This window comes from Oryza brachyantha, chromosome 9 (assembly GCF_000231095.2).
Source record: "Oryza brachyantha chromosome 9, ObraRS2, whole genome shotgun sequence".
Taxonomy (NCBI): Eukaryota; Viridiplantae; Streptophyta; class Magnoliopsida; order Poales; family Poaceae; genus Oryza; species Oryza brachyantha.
This window is the reverse complement of record NC_023171.2, coordinates 13,060,421-13,078,272: the sequence shown is the minus strand read 5'-3', so window position 1 is coordinate 13,078,272 and position 17,852 is coordinate 13,060,421. Positions and strand designations below refer to the sequence as shown.

The 17,852-nt window shown below is 39.7% G+C and overlaps 3 protein-coding genes across 4 annotated transcripts; all 3 read right to left on the bottom strand.

The window, feature by feature from the left end:
• Positions 1-32: 32 nt before the first annotated feature.
• On the bottom strand, positions 33-5,853 carry LOC102721020 (probable E3 ubiquitin-protein ligase ARI5). 2 transcript variants are annotated; one of them, XM_040527569.1, is made up of 15 exons: positions 5,666-5,853; positions 4,912-5,033; positions 4,515-4,617; positions 4,325-4,415; positions 3,937-4,109; positions 3,631-3,732; positions 3,445-3,554; positions 3,165-3,272; positions 2,979-3,069; positions 2,653-2,742; positions 2,135-2,182; positions 1,881-1,952; positions 1,678-1,771; positions 1,444-1,603; positions 33-752 (listed from the first exon to the last, which is right to left on the bottom strand). In XM_040527569.1, the coding sequence occupies exons 1-15, from the start codon at positions 5,813-5,815 to the stop codon at positions 572-574; spliced, it is 1,695 nt and encodes a 564-aa protein (XP_040383503.1). In that variant the 5' UTR covers positions 5,816-5,853; the 3' UTR covers positions 33-571. The 2 variants fall into 2 exon arrangements, with proteins under 2 accessions (XP_040383503.1, XP_015696499.2); XM_015841013.2 differs by having other exon boundaries at positions 3,445-3,533.
• A 1,420-nt stretch (positions 5,854-7,273) lies between these two features.
• Positions 7,274-10,092, bottom strand: LOC102708465 (U11/U12 small nuclear ribonucleoprotein 35 kDa protein). Its single transcript, XM_015840935.2, has 8 exons — positions 9,807-10,092; positions 9,572-9,669; positions 9,426-9,477; positions 9,044-9,114; positions 8,853-8,943; positions 8,695-8,770; positions 8,507-8,585; positions 7,274-8,010 (listed from the first exon to the last, which is right to left on the bottom strand). The coding sequence occupies exons 1-8, from the start codon at positions 9,949-9,951 to the stop codon at positions 7,513-7,515; spliced, it is 1,110 nt and encodes a 369-aa protein (XP_015696421.2). The 5' UTR covers positions 9,952-10,092; the 3' UTR covers positions 7,274-7,512.
• Positions 10,093-11,554: 1,462 nt separating this feature from the next.
• LOC102708180 (PTI1-like tyrosine-protein kinase 3) lies at positions 11,555-15,588 on the bottom strand. Its single transcript, XM_006660776.3, has 8 exons — positions 15,379-15,588; positions 14,203-14,329; positions 13,577-13,815; positions 13,360-13,486; positions 12,894-13,167; positions 12,437-12,569; positions 11,990-12,076; positions 11,555-11,868 (listed from the first exon to the last, which is right to left on the bottom strand). Exons 2-8 carry the CDS (start codon positions 14,291-14,293, stop codon positions 11,734-11,736), a joined length of 1,086 nt encoding a protein of 361 aa, XP_006660839.1. The 5' UTR covers positions 14,294-14,329; positions 15,379-15,588; the 3' UTR covers positions 11,555-11,733.
• Positions 15,589-17,852: the final 2,264 nt, after the last annotated feature.

Genomic DNA, 17,852 nt, shown 5'->3' with positions numbered 1-17,852 from the left:
TTTTGGAGATAATCGATGTCTTTCTTCTCGGTTCACTGCCTCGTCATGGTTTTGTTCAGCATTCAACAGAGGGCAACAGTTTGCAGTTTTTACACATTAAAACTGAAGGAAAATTGCGAAACTCGAAATTTTAGCAATGCTCTGAGAGCATAATGCTGACAAGTCTATACATGTATTGTGCATTTCTGACAAGCATATAACATTCCTGTGAGCACCATTTTCCTCGATGGTACTTCCCTAAGTTTCTTCCTGAAGTAATATTTACAGCTAACAACACGCATGTATTATGTATATTACCCAACTTCGTCCCAACATCTTGCACTGCATTTCTGAAACTGTGCATTTCTGACAATATAACATCTCCTGTGAGCACCATTTCGAATCCTTTGGGAGCGTCTAATTCATATGTTCACAGCACCAGTGTTCGGCCAAATAAGCACCATGGTTGACCAGAATTCCAGTGAGAAGATCCCTTTGCACAACTGCATCGACCTATCTATCTCTGCCGACTGCCGCAGATGTCGCATCTAACTGACGAGGATGGGTTGATGAAAGTGCAGCGGCCACAGGCCTATCTGCCATCTGGGTCTTCCGATGATGTTCTTGCCACCTTATTCTGTCCTAGCTTCCCTTTGGCGGGTGGTTTCGCGGAGCTGGAGGTACTGACTGAAGCTGGTTGGCCTGTAGCCTCGACATCCTCCAGGCCCGCTTCCAGTGCTTGAACAAGGTTCTCAAAGTAGTTACGGGTTACACTGCAATGAAAAATTTAGCTTAGATCATGTTTTTTTAAAAGAAAACAATAATTCCTGTAAATACTCATAAATAGCAACTCCTGACGCCGACCATCAACCACATCAGCACTTGTGCGGCCTGAGATGCCTATATGGCAGAAGGTGGCGCCAACATTATTGGCGCTCTCCTATTCAACCTGGGCACCAAGGACGTTGGCGCCGTGAAAATATCCATTTCTCAATTAAGTTTTTCTTGAGGTCTATTTATAAAAAAATTTAAAAAAGGATTAAAATGTAAAAAATTCAGATAGAGGCACTGTATGGAGCATGGCATATCGAGTGGTTCCCAGATGTTTGGAAAATATTACATTGCGTCATGCATGCAATAAGCAACACTACAAGCGCGAGTCTTTCAAATCCAAGTAAAACAAAATTAACTGCAAATACCTTCACACTTTGTTAATACTCCCTCCATGTTTTTCCCTACGACGCCGTTAACTTTTATATTTACGTTTGGCCCTTCGTCTTATTAAATAAATCATATAAATATTACTTATTTGTTATAATTTGATTTAATATTATAGGAATTTTAAGTATGACTAATAATTTTGCATATTTGAATAAAACAAACAGTCAAATGTAAATCCAAAAGTCGGCGTCATATAAAAAAATATGGAGGGAGTAGTAATAAGGGAATATATCTCTGCAATACCTTGTTAGACCACAAAGCTTCACACGAAATTCAATGAAGTCTTGCAATGAACGAGAAGATTCATTCTCATTGTTTTCCTTTTTACCCTTTTTAGGTAAAAATGCACGCATTTCATTCTCTGCACAATTATGGAGACGCTCCAATTCAGACTCAGCTTCACCTGTAAATTTTAAACATGTATGATCATAAAAGTTGCAGTAACCCTTAAATTGCAAGGCAAAAATTATCTACTACCTTGGAGGTACACAAAAAAATCACTCTTTGCTTTGTTGTGTAGATAGTACCCATAAGCATAAGTCCATTTCAGCACTCGTCTGCATTCAATAATCTGTCACAGTGGATAATGAACATGTAGATTACACAAACAGTCAATGGGCAATAAAAAATAAATTGCATTAACAGTCAATGGGCAATTAAAATGATTCACAATATCTAACCTGTGACCAAGCTTCAGGTATGAACTTTAGTTGGGTCTCTGGTATACCAAGTACATAACTTAACTTTGAAAGCTATACACATGAGAATATAGTTAAACACAAAACTTAACACCAAAGAAGTCCAAACGGAAGTATTGACAACTGACAAAGGACTGCCAAAACAGTGGATTTTGCTACAGGTATTAATAAAATCAAACTTGTGCCCTGACCCACAAATGCTGTAGCCTGTATGCATGGTTTAATGTAAAACTTACATCTCCATTTTCAACTTTTTGCAGATCTGCTTGTGCTTTCTGCCTTGACTGCCAACAGGGAAAAGTAAACAGACAATGCATCATACATAAAATTCACGAATCATAGTTCATCATACAGTTAAAATGTATATTTATGTAGACCCTTCACATTACGCATGCATTGTGGCAAACTGTTATGGAAGTATGCAAAAGTTAAATATAAAATAAAGCACTAAGTATGCTTTACTAATAATATCGATGATACATATAAAAAGAAAATAAAGTATACAATAATTGCTAACGACATTAGTGCCAAAACCTGTACTTTGAAGCAACAACATAAAATTAGATCCTTATATCTCTAAACAAAAATACAGTCAACAAAACTAAAAGTAACCAACCTAATGAACTCACAAGACATTGCATTGTTCATATAAAATCAAAAGGGAATATAGAAGCATGAATATCATAAAGATCAGATAAAGACTCTTCACAATGCCTCTGTATCCTACAGACTGTTTGATTGGATGCACACATACTGTTTGATTGGATGCCCAGCGTTCATAATAGTGCATGTATCTCTCAGGTGAGTTTTTAGCTCTCTCTCCCCTTGCTTCAGCCTCATCATACTGAAACATGGCCACATGGGGGAAGTACCAGAAGAGATCATTGGCACGAAGGTAAACAGATAAATTGAAACACAGCAAAGTAGTATAAAGGAATGAAAGGAACACACGAATAGGTAGCATGCCAATAGCTAGCTATTATTATTCTAGCAATGGTAACATAATTTAAGAAATCCCATGTACTGATGTACATGGTTCTTCTTGCACAAGCACAATACAGTGTCAAAGATGAAATATACCAAGCCTTCTTTCTTTGCTGATTTATAACGATTGCAGGTATAAAAGCCACCAGTACTTTGTCCATGACCTGACCATTCACCTAGGCATAACCTGCAACCGTGGAAGATCATACCAAAGACAAAACAATTTCAATGCAAGATGCACACCATCACCATCAAAACAAATGTGCAAAGAGGGAAGCTTACCAGCAAAACTCGAATTTACAAGGAGGACTGCATGTCATATGCATGCATCCCTGATTCTTCTCTATAGGTCGTTTGCATTTTGGACAGGGCTTAGAATTAGCTAGTATCCTGGGGGGAAACAACATTTGAGAAACAGCTTCCAGCTTTCCCTTATGTACTCAGTAAATTAAAATGGCAAAAGTCTTTTACAAAAAGAAATATTCAAGTTGGAAAGGATAAAGTAAAACAAACTCTAAGTAACAAATACAAAAATAAAAAGGGAATCATGTGTGTGACAAACCAATTCATGTTTTCAGATTCCGCACTGTTCTTTAGTATCCACTTTGAGACTGTGTCACAGCTAACTGGCCGATGAGCATCCTCTCCACACTGCATTTTTTTTACCAGAGGCTTAACTGGTAATGTAAACTAATCAATCTAAAAATGAATACAAGTAAATAAATAAATAAACATAAGAAATACCCACATTCCAGCAGAAACTGAATTTGCATTTGCATGAGATATCATAGTTCCTATCACCAAGAAACTCAACCGCATAGGTACAATCAGGAGCTGGACACCATTTTATCTGCAGGATTTAATTTATATTACATCAGAAATAAGTCTTTAACAAATTTTTAGGGTGACAATGACACTTGGCATAAAAAATGAGTCTATGCCAACTTTAAAGTAATAAATATTAACTGATGGGCAATACAGTAAGTTTGAACAAACATAATTGGGAGAAAGATAACGTGAACCATTACAAGTGTTGAGTACTTCAAAAAATTACCTTCTTGTTACCTTCAATATATGACCATAATACAAATCGTGCATACTTCACTTTATCCTCATTTTTCGTCAGACTATTAATCATGTCTTCAAGAACAATTGCATCACAAGATGGCTCGGGGCACTGCAACACCAAACACCCTGGACCATCATTTATTGCGGCACTAATATACCCTGAAATTTTACCTTAGGTTAGCACCATAAATTTCAGAATTATTGTAAGAACAAGAAGGCTACAAACTACCGAAAGTGAGAAATATAAAGTCATATATCAATTATTATAATTGCAATAGCAATCAATTTCATAATGTTACAAGTAAACTAACAAAACTTAAAAGTCACAAAGAACATGTAATGTAAGCATGAGAGATGGAGAGTGATAGAGAGACCTTCCCAACATTCATGACAATAGAAATGAGGACAACCAGCACAGCTCATTGCATTTGCAGCATATCCTTCAAAACATATTCCACAAGTTAGCTGCAACCAAAGAAATGATTAGAAATTACAACATGCTACCATTGATAAGATTAAAAAAAAAACAATGAAGCTCCATACATTTTAGATACGCAATTCTACCTTAGGACAATCAGGAACACAAACAACATTTGTTGGTAAGCCAACAGAGTGGCGGACATTTTCTTCATCTGCAAACCAGTCATCACTTAACTTGCTAATACTCCTGCCCAGCAAAACAAAGATAACATTGATAACATAGATGAGGATCTTCTAGTTTAGCTCAAAAGCATCCTTCCTTTGCGGCAGGCCAGCAGTAAGAAAATGCTATTTAAATATACATATAGCTATGCAAAGCATTTGCAGTACATCTTGTAAATCAGAGAAGCTTCCATGAGACGGGCTTCTCAAATTCACTACAACAGAATAAATAACAGTAGTGTGGGACGAGCTGCTCGAACATGGAACTTTATCTCACACATGACATGGCAAGCCACATATATTAGGTGGCAGCACTGACCATTTGTAGCAGCAAAGGAGGACGCATGCTGATTCCCTTGGAACCGAAAATATGGCAGAGACGCGGCTTATCATTTCCTCTTGTCGCTCGTGTATATCTTTTTCGGTTAACACAACATATCTCTGTTCATAAGAAAAACGAACACAAGAGAGACCGAATTTGAGTTAGTTCTGACACCAAGCATACAATAATATAGAAAGAGAAAGAAGCAAAGCACAATTATGTTAAGGACATATAATGCAGAGTAGGAAAATATCAGCCTCAATCTGTAGAGAAGATAAAACAGCCATCCAATTGATCGATGCTAGCTATGCATAATGCTGCATTTCTCTTAATGAAATGGGAGAGGTTACCCCTCTTTCTCTAAAAAAGAAGTAGTACAAGCTGTGGATAAACACCATATCTATCGACCTCCTTGATGAGTATTTTGCTACCATTTTTTGTTTTGAAACGATGAATGTTTTGCTACACGTAAGGCAGAAAATTCATAACCATTTGCCTCTGCAACTACATACACCCACCATGGCACCATCGCATTGCATTGCACCTGTCCGCTCAAAACCCTCGAAGCAATCACGACAGGGCTCGCAGGGTTTTTGCTCCCAAAACCGATCGACATCAAAGTCACTAATCACCAAAATTCATCACAGCTAATCGCGCCACTCCCAAGGCATGAGCACACGAAGGCCTCTCGGCCAGAGCGCCAAACGTACGAGGAGCTAGCACCAGGGGCATCGATCACAATCCACACCACCTGGTCGCGCCCGGAAACGAGCTCGTCGCGGCCCTCGTCGCTCCCGCCGCCGCCGCCGCTGCCACACTCCCCGTCGCTACAGTAGTAGTACTCGGCGTCGTCGTCGTCGGCGGCGGCGGCGTCCAGCAGCTCGTCTTTGTCGGAGCACATGCCGGAGGGGCGGGGGCGATCCGCCGTCGAGATAGGCGGCCGGCGGTTGGGGCAGAGCTCCGCCGCGGGAGACGAAACGCCGAAGAGCGGGGGGAGTTCGTGGGGTTTTGCCTGCTTTTGGAAATGAAGCGAGTTCGATTGGACTATTTGGATGTTTTTAGTGAAAGTGTTTCCTGTCAGTGCTAATAAGACCGGAGAAGTCGATTTATTTTGAGACGATATTAAAAATTTAGAAGTTAATTTATTTTGGGATGTATTGAATACTACTGTGAGATTTAACCCGTCTTGACTCATCCTAATAGCTAATACCCCGTTACAAAATATAAATGTTTTTAGGTTATTTAGCGAGAACGAAAGTTGCGAAGAAAAAACAAATACAATGTCATTTAATGACGAGGAATGGATGAGGGTTAGAAATAAAATGGAAAAAATCTTGAATAAGAAGTGATTAATGATAACAACAATATTATGAATAGTGCTAAAAATACTTATATTTAAGGACGGAGGCTGTATCTCTCGAGAAATCAGATAAATATATTTTTTAAGTTTATAATAGTTAATAAGGTACTCCCATATTCTATATTATTAGATGTTTTGGTATTAGTGAGATTTATCTATGGAACCGTGAATATGTTTTATATACGTGTATAGATTCTTTAGTATTCATATAAATCTAAAGAGCATTAGAACATTTTATAATATAAACAGATAAATAATAATTACTCATGTGCTAATAATACAATGTGTTTTTGGCACCATAATTAGCTTAGTGCATTTAGTCATAGTGTACTACTGTACTAGAGCATATCCTCTATCATTATAATATTATTGTACCAACCATTGACACGTGAGTCATACGTGTTATGGAGTCTATATTTAATAGCTATGATAATATGTGTCGTAGGATAAACATACAAATCAATGTTGGTTATTTCAGCAGGTGATGATACAGTAATTGTGAGCATTTTGTAAACTATGGTTTTTCTTACTATATTTCAAATTCTCTATAACAATCCACATCCAAGATATTTTTATTGGAAAAATACAATTCACTCCATCTTATAATATAAAATATTGGTACTTATAAGAATTAAATGTCAAAGGCACTGCTTCACGTTACTTCTTGTCTCGACCAATCACAACATCCCCTATTTAATAAATTTTACCCACTTAAAAATTATAACAATTTCTCACCTCAATCTTAATTAAAAAATGAAGTAGTTATTACATTTCATACGTTAGTTCTTTTTATATCCATATAGGTACCGATAAATCTATATAAAATATTTATTATTATAGAGTCTAAGTAGAGAAAAACATCATAAAATATGGAATAGAGAGAGTATATTTTAGGAGGGAGGAAATACCCTACTATTTTCACATAATTTTGTTTTTCAATGGTGCATGTTTAGTGATAAGAAAAATAAAAAAGGAACTTGTTTTGACGATCAAGGTCAAAATTGATGCCATCAGAATTGCTATTTGAATTTTCATGTTCACACAGGAATACATACTTTTGGCTTGCTGGGTCTGAACTAAATTATGTGAAAAATTCATATGAAATTACTGGGTCTGAACTAAATTACGTGAAAAATCCTATATGTATTACAAAGGATCTTAGACATGAGATCAAGCATCGAACAGGCAGCCAGGGATTCGGGTTTTACACTATGAAATCATCATGAACTCAAACACTTCTAGTGGCTGTAATCTCGGCTTTTAGATCTCCTGTTCCTGGAGTGACTTCCACGGTCGCCGTGATGCCGACGTTCGCCGTGACGAGAATGGCCGCTGCTGTCATGACGCTCCATGTCATGTCTGTGATGAAGAGACCGACGAGGGCTGAAACCTGGTTCCACTGAAGATCTTCCTCTTCTGCTGCTACTATCATCCCAGTCTGGAGAAAATTCTCCAGGCTCTCGGCTTCTTCTCCTCTTACGACGATCGCCATATTCTTCGGTTGGGCTTCTATGCTTCCTGTAGCTGCCAGTCTCTCTACTGGTAGATGATCTTCTCCTCTCGGTTGCTTCTTGTCGGTCGTCGCTCCTTTTCCACCTGTGGGTGCTGTGGTCGTCTCTGGTTGGGCTTCTTTGCCTTCTGTAGTGACTACTATCAATCCTGTCTTTGGATCTTCTCCTGGGAGGTGACTCCTCCCTGTCAATATTGCTGCCTTTTCGTCTCGGTGGTGGGGGAACCTGTGGTAGTGGGAGTACAGTGAACAGTGTTAATTCACTTCATAGCAGTAACAAATACTGAAGGAACTCGTCCAACTTGATGGGATAGCAAATTATTAGAAAGTTCAGTCTGTGATTGTGAGCAAACAACAGCAACAGTTAAGCTACTAATGCTACAGTCACCCACATGTGGGTTGAGCCTAAAGTCTGCGCCAAAAGTAGGTATAACTCATATAAGAACATTGTTATTCTTCCTATGTCCTTATCTTTCAAGGCGACAGTCTGCTATTCTCACACTAGGCAATTGTTCAGACTTCAGAGTTCAAACATTTTATCAATTTTTTAATGCTCACTCGGGAATAACTCATTCTTTTGTTTCATTGCATGGCAGAGGTGAATGCAACAAGTATATATATCAAATTTTAAAAAATGAAATAATAAATAACGCTTCCAATAGAACTTCATGCAAATCATTTTTTTATTAAACAGTCTGTCCCTTTAGAAGTGATGAAACTACCTGAAAACGTAGCATATACCGCCCTTCAGGTGGTGGTGGGATCCCGAGCCTTTTCAGTTCATCATATGGTATCGGCCGCCTGTATTTTACAGAAGCAGACTATGCTGTTACTTTATGTCCACCAACTCAAAAGCAACTTCTTCTATGACTCAGAAATATTAGACTGGAACAAATGTTTGGTTTCATACAAGGGAGCACGAAATGGCCTCTCGCGACCACCGAATCGAAGCTGTCCAGATTCTTTCTTCCCTCCAAGCCCTCCTCCTATAAAAATACTAACCAAAGTAAGACAAAGACCATCTCAATTATTATTAGCTCTACATAATACTTCAGCAGAGAACCATACCTAATCTCCTTGGTATCCATCCAGGCATAAGTTGCTGCCTGTAGTAATCTACAAGCACTTCGCTGCCATCAATAATGGAATGGTGTGCATCCTACAGACCAAAGGTAGCATGTAGTTCACTTTCAGATGTCACATGTACTCTGAATTCAGCAGGAAACAAACAGGAAATAGAAATGAAAACACCATACAACCTCATAGGCATGGCGCATCTCCTTGTCCGTTTCATACTCAACAAATGCATAACCACGCGAGGCGCCGGTAACTGAAAATAAAGTAGTTTACTTAGTAAAAGCCGAATACAAAAAGGTAACAAAGAATGGAATGTTACCTCCAGTGAACCACAGCTATTCGCAGTCTACCGACAACTCAAAAAGGCGCTAAAGGTACGGTTCTAAAATTCAGGAAGAAATTTCCCCATTTTCTTAGATATGAATGCTCGACTTTGTTACCAATGCATTGCAGAACAATATACAATTTGCATTGCTGTAAATCGTATGGATGCCTATGTTCAATTCGATACATCTGCAACCGAAAGAAAGCAATGTTTCCATGAATCACAACGGTTTAGCTCACCAATATCCCGCACCAGCCGCATGCTCTTCACCCTCCCATACCTGCTCATGGCCTGCTTGCTCGCATACACAAAATAAACAACAACTCCGCCATGAGCAACACATTATACACATTATACTATCGGGAGGAAGGGAGAGGTACCGCACCTTCCGGAGCGTCTCGTCGTCGGTGTGGCGGGAGAGCCTCCCGACGAACACCGTGCAGTAGGGGTCGCCGGTGGCCTTGGGGTCCCCGAACGGATCATCTGAAAAAACGAGACCCAAGTGAGCCGAGTGAGTGAGCTGCGAGGCGGCGCTCGCTCTTCGGGACTAGCAGGAAGGCGAGGCGAGAGAGAGGAGGGGGGAGGGGGGGGGGCGCAGGAGGAAGGAGGAGGGCACGCACAGAGGCCGGCGGTGGAGCAGAGGAGGGCGCGGAGGACGGCGTTGTCGTGGGGGGCGACGTCTGTGCCGTCGATGCTGCCCGCCTGGATCGGGTGGTACTTCTCCGCGTAGAACACCGCGCCCGCGCCCCCTCCCCCGCCGCTCATCTCCCCTCGCCACCCGGTGGCGCTTCTCCTCCGACGCGAGTCACCGTCGCTGGCGGCTGCGCCGGCGGCGAGGGGTTGGCGGCCGGCGGGTTGTGGTCGAACCGTCCAAGAGGCAAGAGTATGTGGCGCGGACCGGACTAGACACTGATGCCATTCCACGAGTCCATATTACTCGATCCGTATTTTAATATTTTCTCTGTCTCATAAATACTTTATTTTTAACTCTCTCATTTATCTCACAAATACTTTATTGGATTAGAGTGTATTATCCCATTCATATTTTAATAGATAATATTTTTGAATTTTTGTTACATGTTTAATCATTTGTTTTATTTAAAAAACTCATGTAATTATTATTTTTTCTATGATTAGATTTATTACCAAATATATTATAATTATAACTTATTTTTTTACACATTTGTATAAATCTTTTAAACACAACGAATGGTAAAAACATGTCAAAAAGTCAATGATACCATTTATTACATTTATTAAAACACCGTTGGTAAAATAAGCAATAAAAACAATGGAGTTTGAAATAAAGAATGAGAACAAGTATATCAGGGTTTTTTTTTCTGGAACAAAAAAGTAAATGGCATTTTAGTTTTTATAACTTAGTATTGGAACGTTTAAATTATGTGCGTCCTATGAGACAGAGAGCAGATTATGTTGTTAATTTTTTATACACATTTAATTATTTATTTTATTTAAAAATTTCGTCCATCTATCATTTGTCCAGATTCATTATTAACATTATTAAGTTTGGGATGATCTTTCGAAAGCTTGGAAGGACTCGTATACCTTCACTTAGGATAAGTTTTGTATTGCCTTTTGTATTAAATGCACGGAAGGAATTTTCCCCTTTTTACTGTATCTATGATTGATGTTGATGATCCATAATTTATAACTCGGATACTACTGTTGCTGTGATGTATCTCTGGATATTCTATAGAAAACTTTATTATATCCCTATTATTCTCTTCTTGTTGTTTTGTACGGAAATATTATTATTTCGTTATTGTTTAATTATTGTTTAAAGCTATCATCAAAGTATAGAAAAGATTGTAGGCTTATTGTGTATTTGTGTATAATATGTTTGCAGGTTGGTAATCTGATACTCGTATATTGTGATGGCCGGTTCAGCCCCCAACACCTGACAACATAATAATAAAAATGACAATATTTAGAGTTGCGAATCATCAATTCGGCTCTTTTCTTTATGAGCAACTTCGAGTTGCCTTATCCGCAAGGCCTACATGTCATCAAACTTTGCATGTTTTAGTCCACCAACCTCAGTTTGTGACGAGTACAAACACGCCAAAATACCCCATTTATATGCACATGTTAACAAGCGTTGCTTACAAGCGAGAACTAACATCTCTCACGAAGGTACACACACTGACACACACCATGAACATGTCATCAATCCATGAACAGTTAGATTTAGAACCTTCCCATGTAACAGTTCAACTCATAACAAGATTATTTGGTGATGACCACCGATGCCAACTAAAAACACGACTTGGCCGACCAACGAGGGCAGCACATAACTCAGCATAAGCACACATGTACGAGATGAGAAGGAAACCTTCCAGTGTAAAATTGTAAATACCAAAATCTATGTAAAGCCCACAAGACGAGAACTCAACGGCACGGTAACCAACTGGCAAGCATCAAACAGTAGTGACAGGGCACCGATGAGGAAATATCATCTCTTTACATCCATGTTGAACCTCGGAGGAAGTCAAACATCTGAAGCAGTTGTATCAGGAGTTCAGGAGTTCAGGACTCAGGAGCAACGACTGGTGGCGGTGGCGGTTTATGCTGGAGAAGAGGGGAGAGTGCCTTGACGACAATGCTCATGCTTGGTCTAAACTCAGACTCGTATTGCACACAGAGTGCCGCCACCGCTGCGAGCTGCAACAAACAGATGGAAACCATTGGGGTCAAATTTGGGTTATGATGTTGCTTGACTGTGCATAAGCACCACACAAGAGAGTGCATGTGCACTTAAAGGGAACAGAGGAGAGGGCCAGACCTTGGCAACCCCTTTTGGGGGATACTCGCCCTTCAATCTTGGGTCAACACATTGTTTCACTGTGTCCTCTGTCAAACGAGGTGTTGCCTGTGTTCAATGAGAGTAGCAAGAGCTAATCAGAAATGTGCAGAGGTACCGGAGCAGCTTGTACGTAATTTAGAATGGTGTTGCATAAAACGGTCGCATGTATGCACAGTTACAGTAAAAATACTATGGTTCCTCAAAAGAACACTAACATTCTTTTCAGTTTCCAATCCTTGTTGGATGAAGAATACCTATCTCTAAGGTTCGAGTGCACATTCTAGTCTGAGAGATACATTGAAATTCAAAGTCTTAACCAGTAGAGAAATCTTATGGACAAAGTAATTCTGTTTACCACTAAGATGAGGTTGGCAAACAGTTCTTGTGTTGAATATTGTAGTAAATCGATATGGATCAAATGCTTACCCATGTAACTAGACTCTGCTGACCCCTAGGCATTGTGTGATCTACTGGTTTCCTTCCTGTTAGAAGCTCTAGAAGAACAACTCCAAAACTATATACATCACTTTTCTGAGTCAACTGGCCAGTCATGGCATACCTGCATTGTCAGTAAAAGAGCAATTTTAAAATGAAGTGAGAATAAAGATACATAACTGATTGAATGATTAATACACCTGGTAAGTGGAAACAAATAATGGGAACTTCAGTTGTTAAAATACAAGTATTGATCTTATTTCAGAATTAGCAGTCTTGTTTAGCTATATTAAGAAATGCCTGGATGGTACTGTCCATCTATCAACAGTACAAAATATTGAGGGTGGCATATGGGTAATCTACTGGCAATAATTACAGATATTATATTTTACTTGGAGAAAAATCTAGAAATATATAACCTATTCAAGTACTTGAGTAGAGCAATTACTCAGGAGCATGATAGCCGAAGGTTCCAAGGACACGAGTCGAGTGCAAACGAGCGGCCATATCAGGAGACTGGTTTGAAAGATTGAAATCTGCAATTTTTGCCTTGTAATCCTCAAATATAAGAACATTGCTAGATCGTATGTCCCGATGGACTATAGAAGGTTGGACCTTCTCATGAAGATATTCTAACCCTTTAGCAGCATCAATAGCAATTTTCACTCGCTGCATCCAGTCAAGTGCTGGGCCAGGCTGTGCACCAGGGACACCCTTTCTTCCTTATGTATGACAGGATATGAAAACAAAGATAGTATCAGAGGCTCAGAGAACTATCATATGGGAATTACCTTGGATGAGTTATTACAAAAGAAGCAGGCAACTGATTTAAACCTTGAAGTATCCATATTCTATACACGACTATATTAGAAGTCTTGTATGTGTTTGATAATATAATGTCATATTGCTCATACCATGCAAAATATCATGCAGAGAACCCATTGTAGCAAATTCGTAGGCCACTAGACGCTGATTCCCTTCCAGACAATAACCAAGCATTTCCACAAAATTTTCATGCTTTAATCTTGACACAATGGATACCTATGAACAATTCAAATGAAATGTAAGGTCAACAGTAAAAGCTTGATATGAATATTGAACTGAAGAATGCATATAATTATATAACCATACCTGTGTCAAAAACTCATTATCAAGCTCAGGTTCTGTCGAAGCGTCAAGCTTTTTAACAGCAACATGGTTTCCATTGTCCAGAGTAGCATAATACACTCTTCCATATGATCCTTCACCAACTAAAGCCTTTGAGCCAAAATTATCGGTCTTTTCTTTCAGTTCATCAAATGATAATTCCGGTACTTTAATGGGAGGAGGTGCTTTTGTGGGATCATCACTTTTGGGAGCAAAACCATTTCCTGCTAGCCAAATGTTGACAAATAGGTTTAGGTCTCAAGGGCAAATGCTCAAAAGAGTTAGGAAGCAATCATGGATATATAATACAACTATACAAAACCTGTTTGAATAATGTGTGCAGAGTTAAAAATACTACCCAGCAAGGAATTATGCAGTTTGAGTGATAAGGCCTCGGAGCAAAAAAGAATGGTCTGACGGCTAAGCTGAAAATTCTCTGACATCTAGTATAGAAACCTTGGACAGACAACAGTTTTAATTTATATAGCATCAGTAGTGATGATGTATACACCTCAGCAATTTTTCCCTTAACTTGAGATAATACAATTCCATAAACTTGAGATAGCTGCTCAAACAAGAAAAAAACAAGGGGCATTTGATAAGAAATATACCTTCTTTCTCATCTGGGATATCAGGAAATTCATTTTCGTGTTCACGATATGGCGCGTGAAACTGGGTGCAGCAGAACCACCGTCTCAACATATCAATGTAATCCTTTGGTTCTTCCTCCTCCTATTCCTTAAGTTCAGAAAAGGTGGACAAGACAGCACATTAGCATCAATACAGTTAAGAACATTAATACTTTGATGACAAAACTCATAATCAAAACTGAAAGGCCCAAATTCAAAATAAGATATAGTACTGAAGCACATGGACATCAATCATGGATATTACTTGAGCACTGCAATTAATGGGAAGGGATGGCATTCTCTTGTGCTGATTGCTAACCACCCAAGCAAGTGAACTGTCATTTTCATGTTCCATTTTTATGTTCTATTCTGGATTTCCAACATTCATCCTGTGAACAATGGCAGAATTTACCGTATGTATATGTCCAAATCAACATCAAGTTTGGTGCTACATTTATCTTCGTTTCAGTTGATGCTCAGCTTCATTCACATGGATATTTAACAGACCTGGGCATCGGACTATCTAATTGTACGCATGGTCAACCAGACTCATCCATCAAACTATTTGAATTATTTTCTCAGTTTCTACCGTTGCCTGACGAACCAATGGCACACACCAAAAGGAAACCAGAAACAAGTACGCAGAGAGACCTCTGGAAATCACAAAGACATGGCCATCCTAAACTCCACATCCAAGCAAAAGTCCGTACTACGAGTCTACATTCTACAACACCTCCTCCAGTTCTAGGCTTCTAGCAGCAGCAACATCACCTCGAAACTTGGAGCTCCATGAGACCATGACTTACATAAACCACTACCAAATCCATCCACGCCCTCGCCGCCTCCGCGAACCCCCACAATTCACCGCGTACGCCAACTCGCCAACCCCCGGCCAGCCAGCCATCCCCTACCTCACAAGGCCAAAATCGCGCACGCAGAATCCCCAAAATTCCGCCACCTCGAACCCCGGCAAAACGCCTCCCCGCGCGCGCAGCAGCATTGCGCCACCCCACCACCCACCAAGCCCCAGCCCCGCTCCGCCGCCGCCGCCCGCCGCCCACGGCCCACCACACACTGGAGTCCTAGACAGCCGTAACGAAGCCGATCAACCCCGCTGCGCGCGCGGAAAACGGCGAGCGCAGAGGACGAGCCAGTCACCTGAGAAAGGGCGGCGCGCGGCTGGTGACCGGGAGGGAGGAGCACGAGGCGGCGCAGGCGTGGAGGAGAGCTGCACGAAGGATCGACCGACGAGCCCCCGCGGCCCGCCGTGGGGGGGAAAGGGAGACGGGATGGTGGGAGGAGAAAGACGAGGGAATGACGGAGAGGCGATTTGTGATTCCGTCTCGCCGCTTTGTCGCGTCGTCGTGCGAGGGGGTTGGGGCCTATAGCGTACTGTATGTGTAGTACTGGTAGTCTAGTACTGATATTTTTCTCTTTTTTTTAATTTTTAAATTTTAATACAAAACTCTCCCAATATTTTAAATTTGAATTTTTTGGTCATGCAACTCTTATCTGGCGTGATCAAAGAACTGCAATATGATAACAGGTGTAACATAACTCTTACCTCGTCAATCTATTAGACGGTTGTGGTGTAGGAGCGGTGCTGGCGTGAAAAAAAATATATATATTCCCTCTGTATTTTAGTGAATAATATCGTTGGATACGTATAATAACTTCGACCATTCATTCTATTTAAAAACTTAAGCAATTATCATTCTTTTTATTATTATTAAATTTATTATTAAATATATTTACTTATAACTTATATTTTCACACATTTGTATAAAATTTTTAAATAAGACAAATGGTTAAACATATATTTAAAAATAAACAACACAATCTATCAACATACGAGGAGTATTAAAAGTTCGAAATCATTATCGACCACATCTTTTCGCCTCTACTTATACTTATAAGCTAAAATTTGAATTTTTCACTTTAAATTTAAATTGGTTTTAGGGTTTTTTACTAAAGTTTATTTTTTAGTCTCAGCTTTCAGATAATAACTTTTATTTATAAATTATTTTTTACTTACAAATATATTATTTAGTTTTTTTTATAAAGAAGCCAATCAATCACCTCTCGGAACAAAATGAGATGGTACTACGCTTGGCTTGGCTTCGCTTCACGAGAGGGGAAAGAGGGGAGGACGCCACCGCCGGCCGGCGACAACGCGGCGCGAGGGACAGCCGTCACGCCTGCCGTGACGTGCCGTGTGCCGCCCGCGGACGGCCTAACAACCAGCGCACCCACGCGCACGCACACGCGGGAGAGGAGACGGCGCGTCGCGCTGCGCTGCGCTGCGCTGGCGGCTGGCTGCACCGCATCTATCTGCACGGCTGTACGCCTCGCTGTCACGGTTTTGTTTTGTTTTGTTTTGTTTTGTTTTGTTTTGTTTTTTCGTTTTTGCTGTCTTCTTTTTTTCTGGGTGTTGTGTTCTCGGCTGCTGCTCTGCTTTGCTTGGCCGCTTCGCTTGCTTCGCCGAGGGGGAACCAACCGGGCACGGGCGACCCGGTCCCGAGCAGCGGATGTTTTGAATTTGTTTGTTCATGTGGCTTTCCAGCTTACGCAGCGGAGCAGTTTGATTGAGCTTTAGCTTTTCTAAAAGAAACTTTTATATATAAATATAAAGTATATAAAAATTATTACAATTTATAAATCAAAATTTAAAATTTAAATCTTATATTTAGAGTAATTTTGTGTTTTTCATCGTAGTTTATTTTTTAACCTTAGCATTTAGACTACTTATAAATTATTTTTTGTTTGTAAATATATTGTTTGTCCAAACAATCACCCCTAGAAGTATGCTCAAAAAACGATGTGGCATGTAGTGAACTTCTATTATTTTTTGAATCCTTTTTTACTTGGTTTTAAAACTAAATACTTTCAAAACTTAAAAAATTTAAAAGCAAAATTTAGATATATATAAATATATAAATATATATATATATTAGAAAATATACTATTTAACAATTTAGGAAATGCGCTTAAGGAAAATGAGAGGTAATTGTAACCAATCTCAGCACTTGGGAACGGACCCTTAGAATGTACAGCCCTCTCGAAAATCTATAGTCAAAAAATCCAGAAAATATTGGGAAAGGACCCTTAGAATGTACAGTCCTCTCGAAAATCTATAGTCAAAAAATCCAGAAAATAATTAGAAGATAAAAGCTGAGAAACCCGGGTTTTATATTCTCACGTACGCGTTTGGCATGGGACATGGGTGCAGGCAGGTGGTGGAGTTGGTACGGTTTGGGTGTACCTATGACCATCATTGCCTTAATTTATTATTAAGATGGTCATTATCAGGGTATGAGTAGTAGATGCGTCTGCTGGTATACCAGAAGGATAATCTGGACATGTGCTGGTGGTAGTAGTAAGTATTAGTTTAGTAACGGTAAACGGCTTTTAGTTTTCTGAATTGTCCATTTGCAGCTGCTCTACCCAGAGTTCCAGATAGGCTCTCACTGTGCAATTTAAAATACATGTATCGGTTTTAAACCTCAATTTGCAGTTGACTCTGCCTGTCAGGCCAGATTTAAACGGGGTATAAGAGGAGCCCTCATATTGATGTCTATTAAAGACTAACAAAACCGTTTAGCCAACCAACTTGTGCTGGCTCGTAATACCCA

What these genes read in the sequence shown, in the direction of transcription:
- LOC102721020 (XM_040527569.1), bottom strand. Translation starts at nt 5,815, where the DNA reads ATGTGCTCCGACAAAGACGAGCTGCTGGACGCCGCCGCCGCCGACGAC. An exon ending in GTGTTCCTGATTGTCCTAAG is followed by an intron (nt 4,416 to 4,514) that starts GTAGAATTGCGT and finishes CTTTGGTTGCAG; the next exon opens with CTAACTTGTGGAATATGTTT. An exon ending in AATTCAGTTTCTGCTGGAAT is followed by an intron (nt 3,555 to 3,630) that starts GTGGGTATTTCT and finishes TTACCAGTTAAG; the next exon opens with CCTCTGGTAAAAAAAATGCA.
- LOC102708465 (XM_015840935.2), bottom strand. Translation starts at nt 9,951, where the DNA reads ATGAGCGGCGGGGGAGGGGGCGCGGGCGCGGTGTTCTACGCGGAGAAG. An exon ending in GCGGCTGGTGCGGGATATTG is followed by an intron (nt 9,115 to 9,425) that starts GTGAGCTAAACC and finishes CTTTATTTTCAG; the next exon opens with TTACCGGCGCCTCGCGTGGT. An exon ending in AGATGCGCCATGCCTATGAG is followed by an intron (nt 8,944 to 9,043) that starts GTTGTATGGTGT and finishes TTTGGTCTGTAG; the next exon opens with GATGCACACCATTCCATTAT.
- LOC102708180 (XM_006660776.3), bottom strand. Translation starts at nt 14,293, where the DNA reads ATGTTGAGACGGTGGTTCTGCTGCACCCAGTTTCACGCGCCATATCGT. An exon ending in TATCCCAGATGAGAAAGAAG is followed by an intron (nt 13,816 to 14,202) that starts GTATATTTCTTA and finishes TTTGGCTAGCAG; the next exon opens with GAAATGGTTTTGCTCCCAAA. An exon ending in TCTGCATGATATTTTGCATG is followed by an intron (nt 13,168 to 13,359) that starts GTATGAGCAATA and finishes GTCATACATAAG; the next exon opens with GAAGAAAGGGTGTCCCTGGT.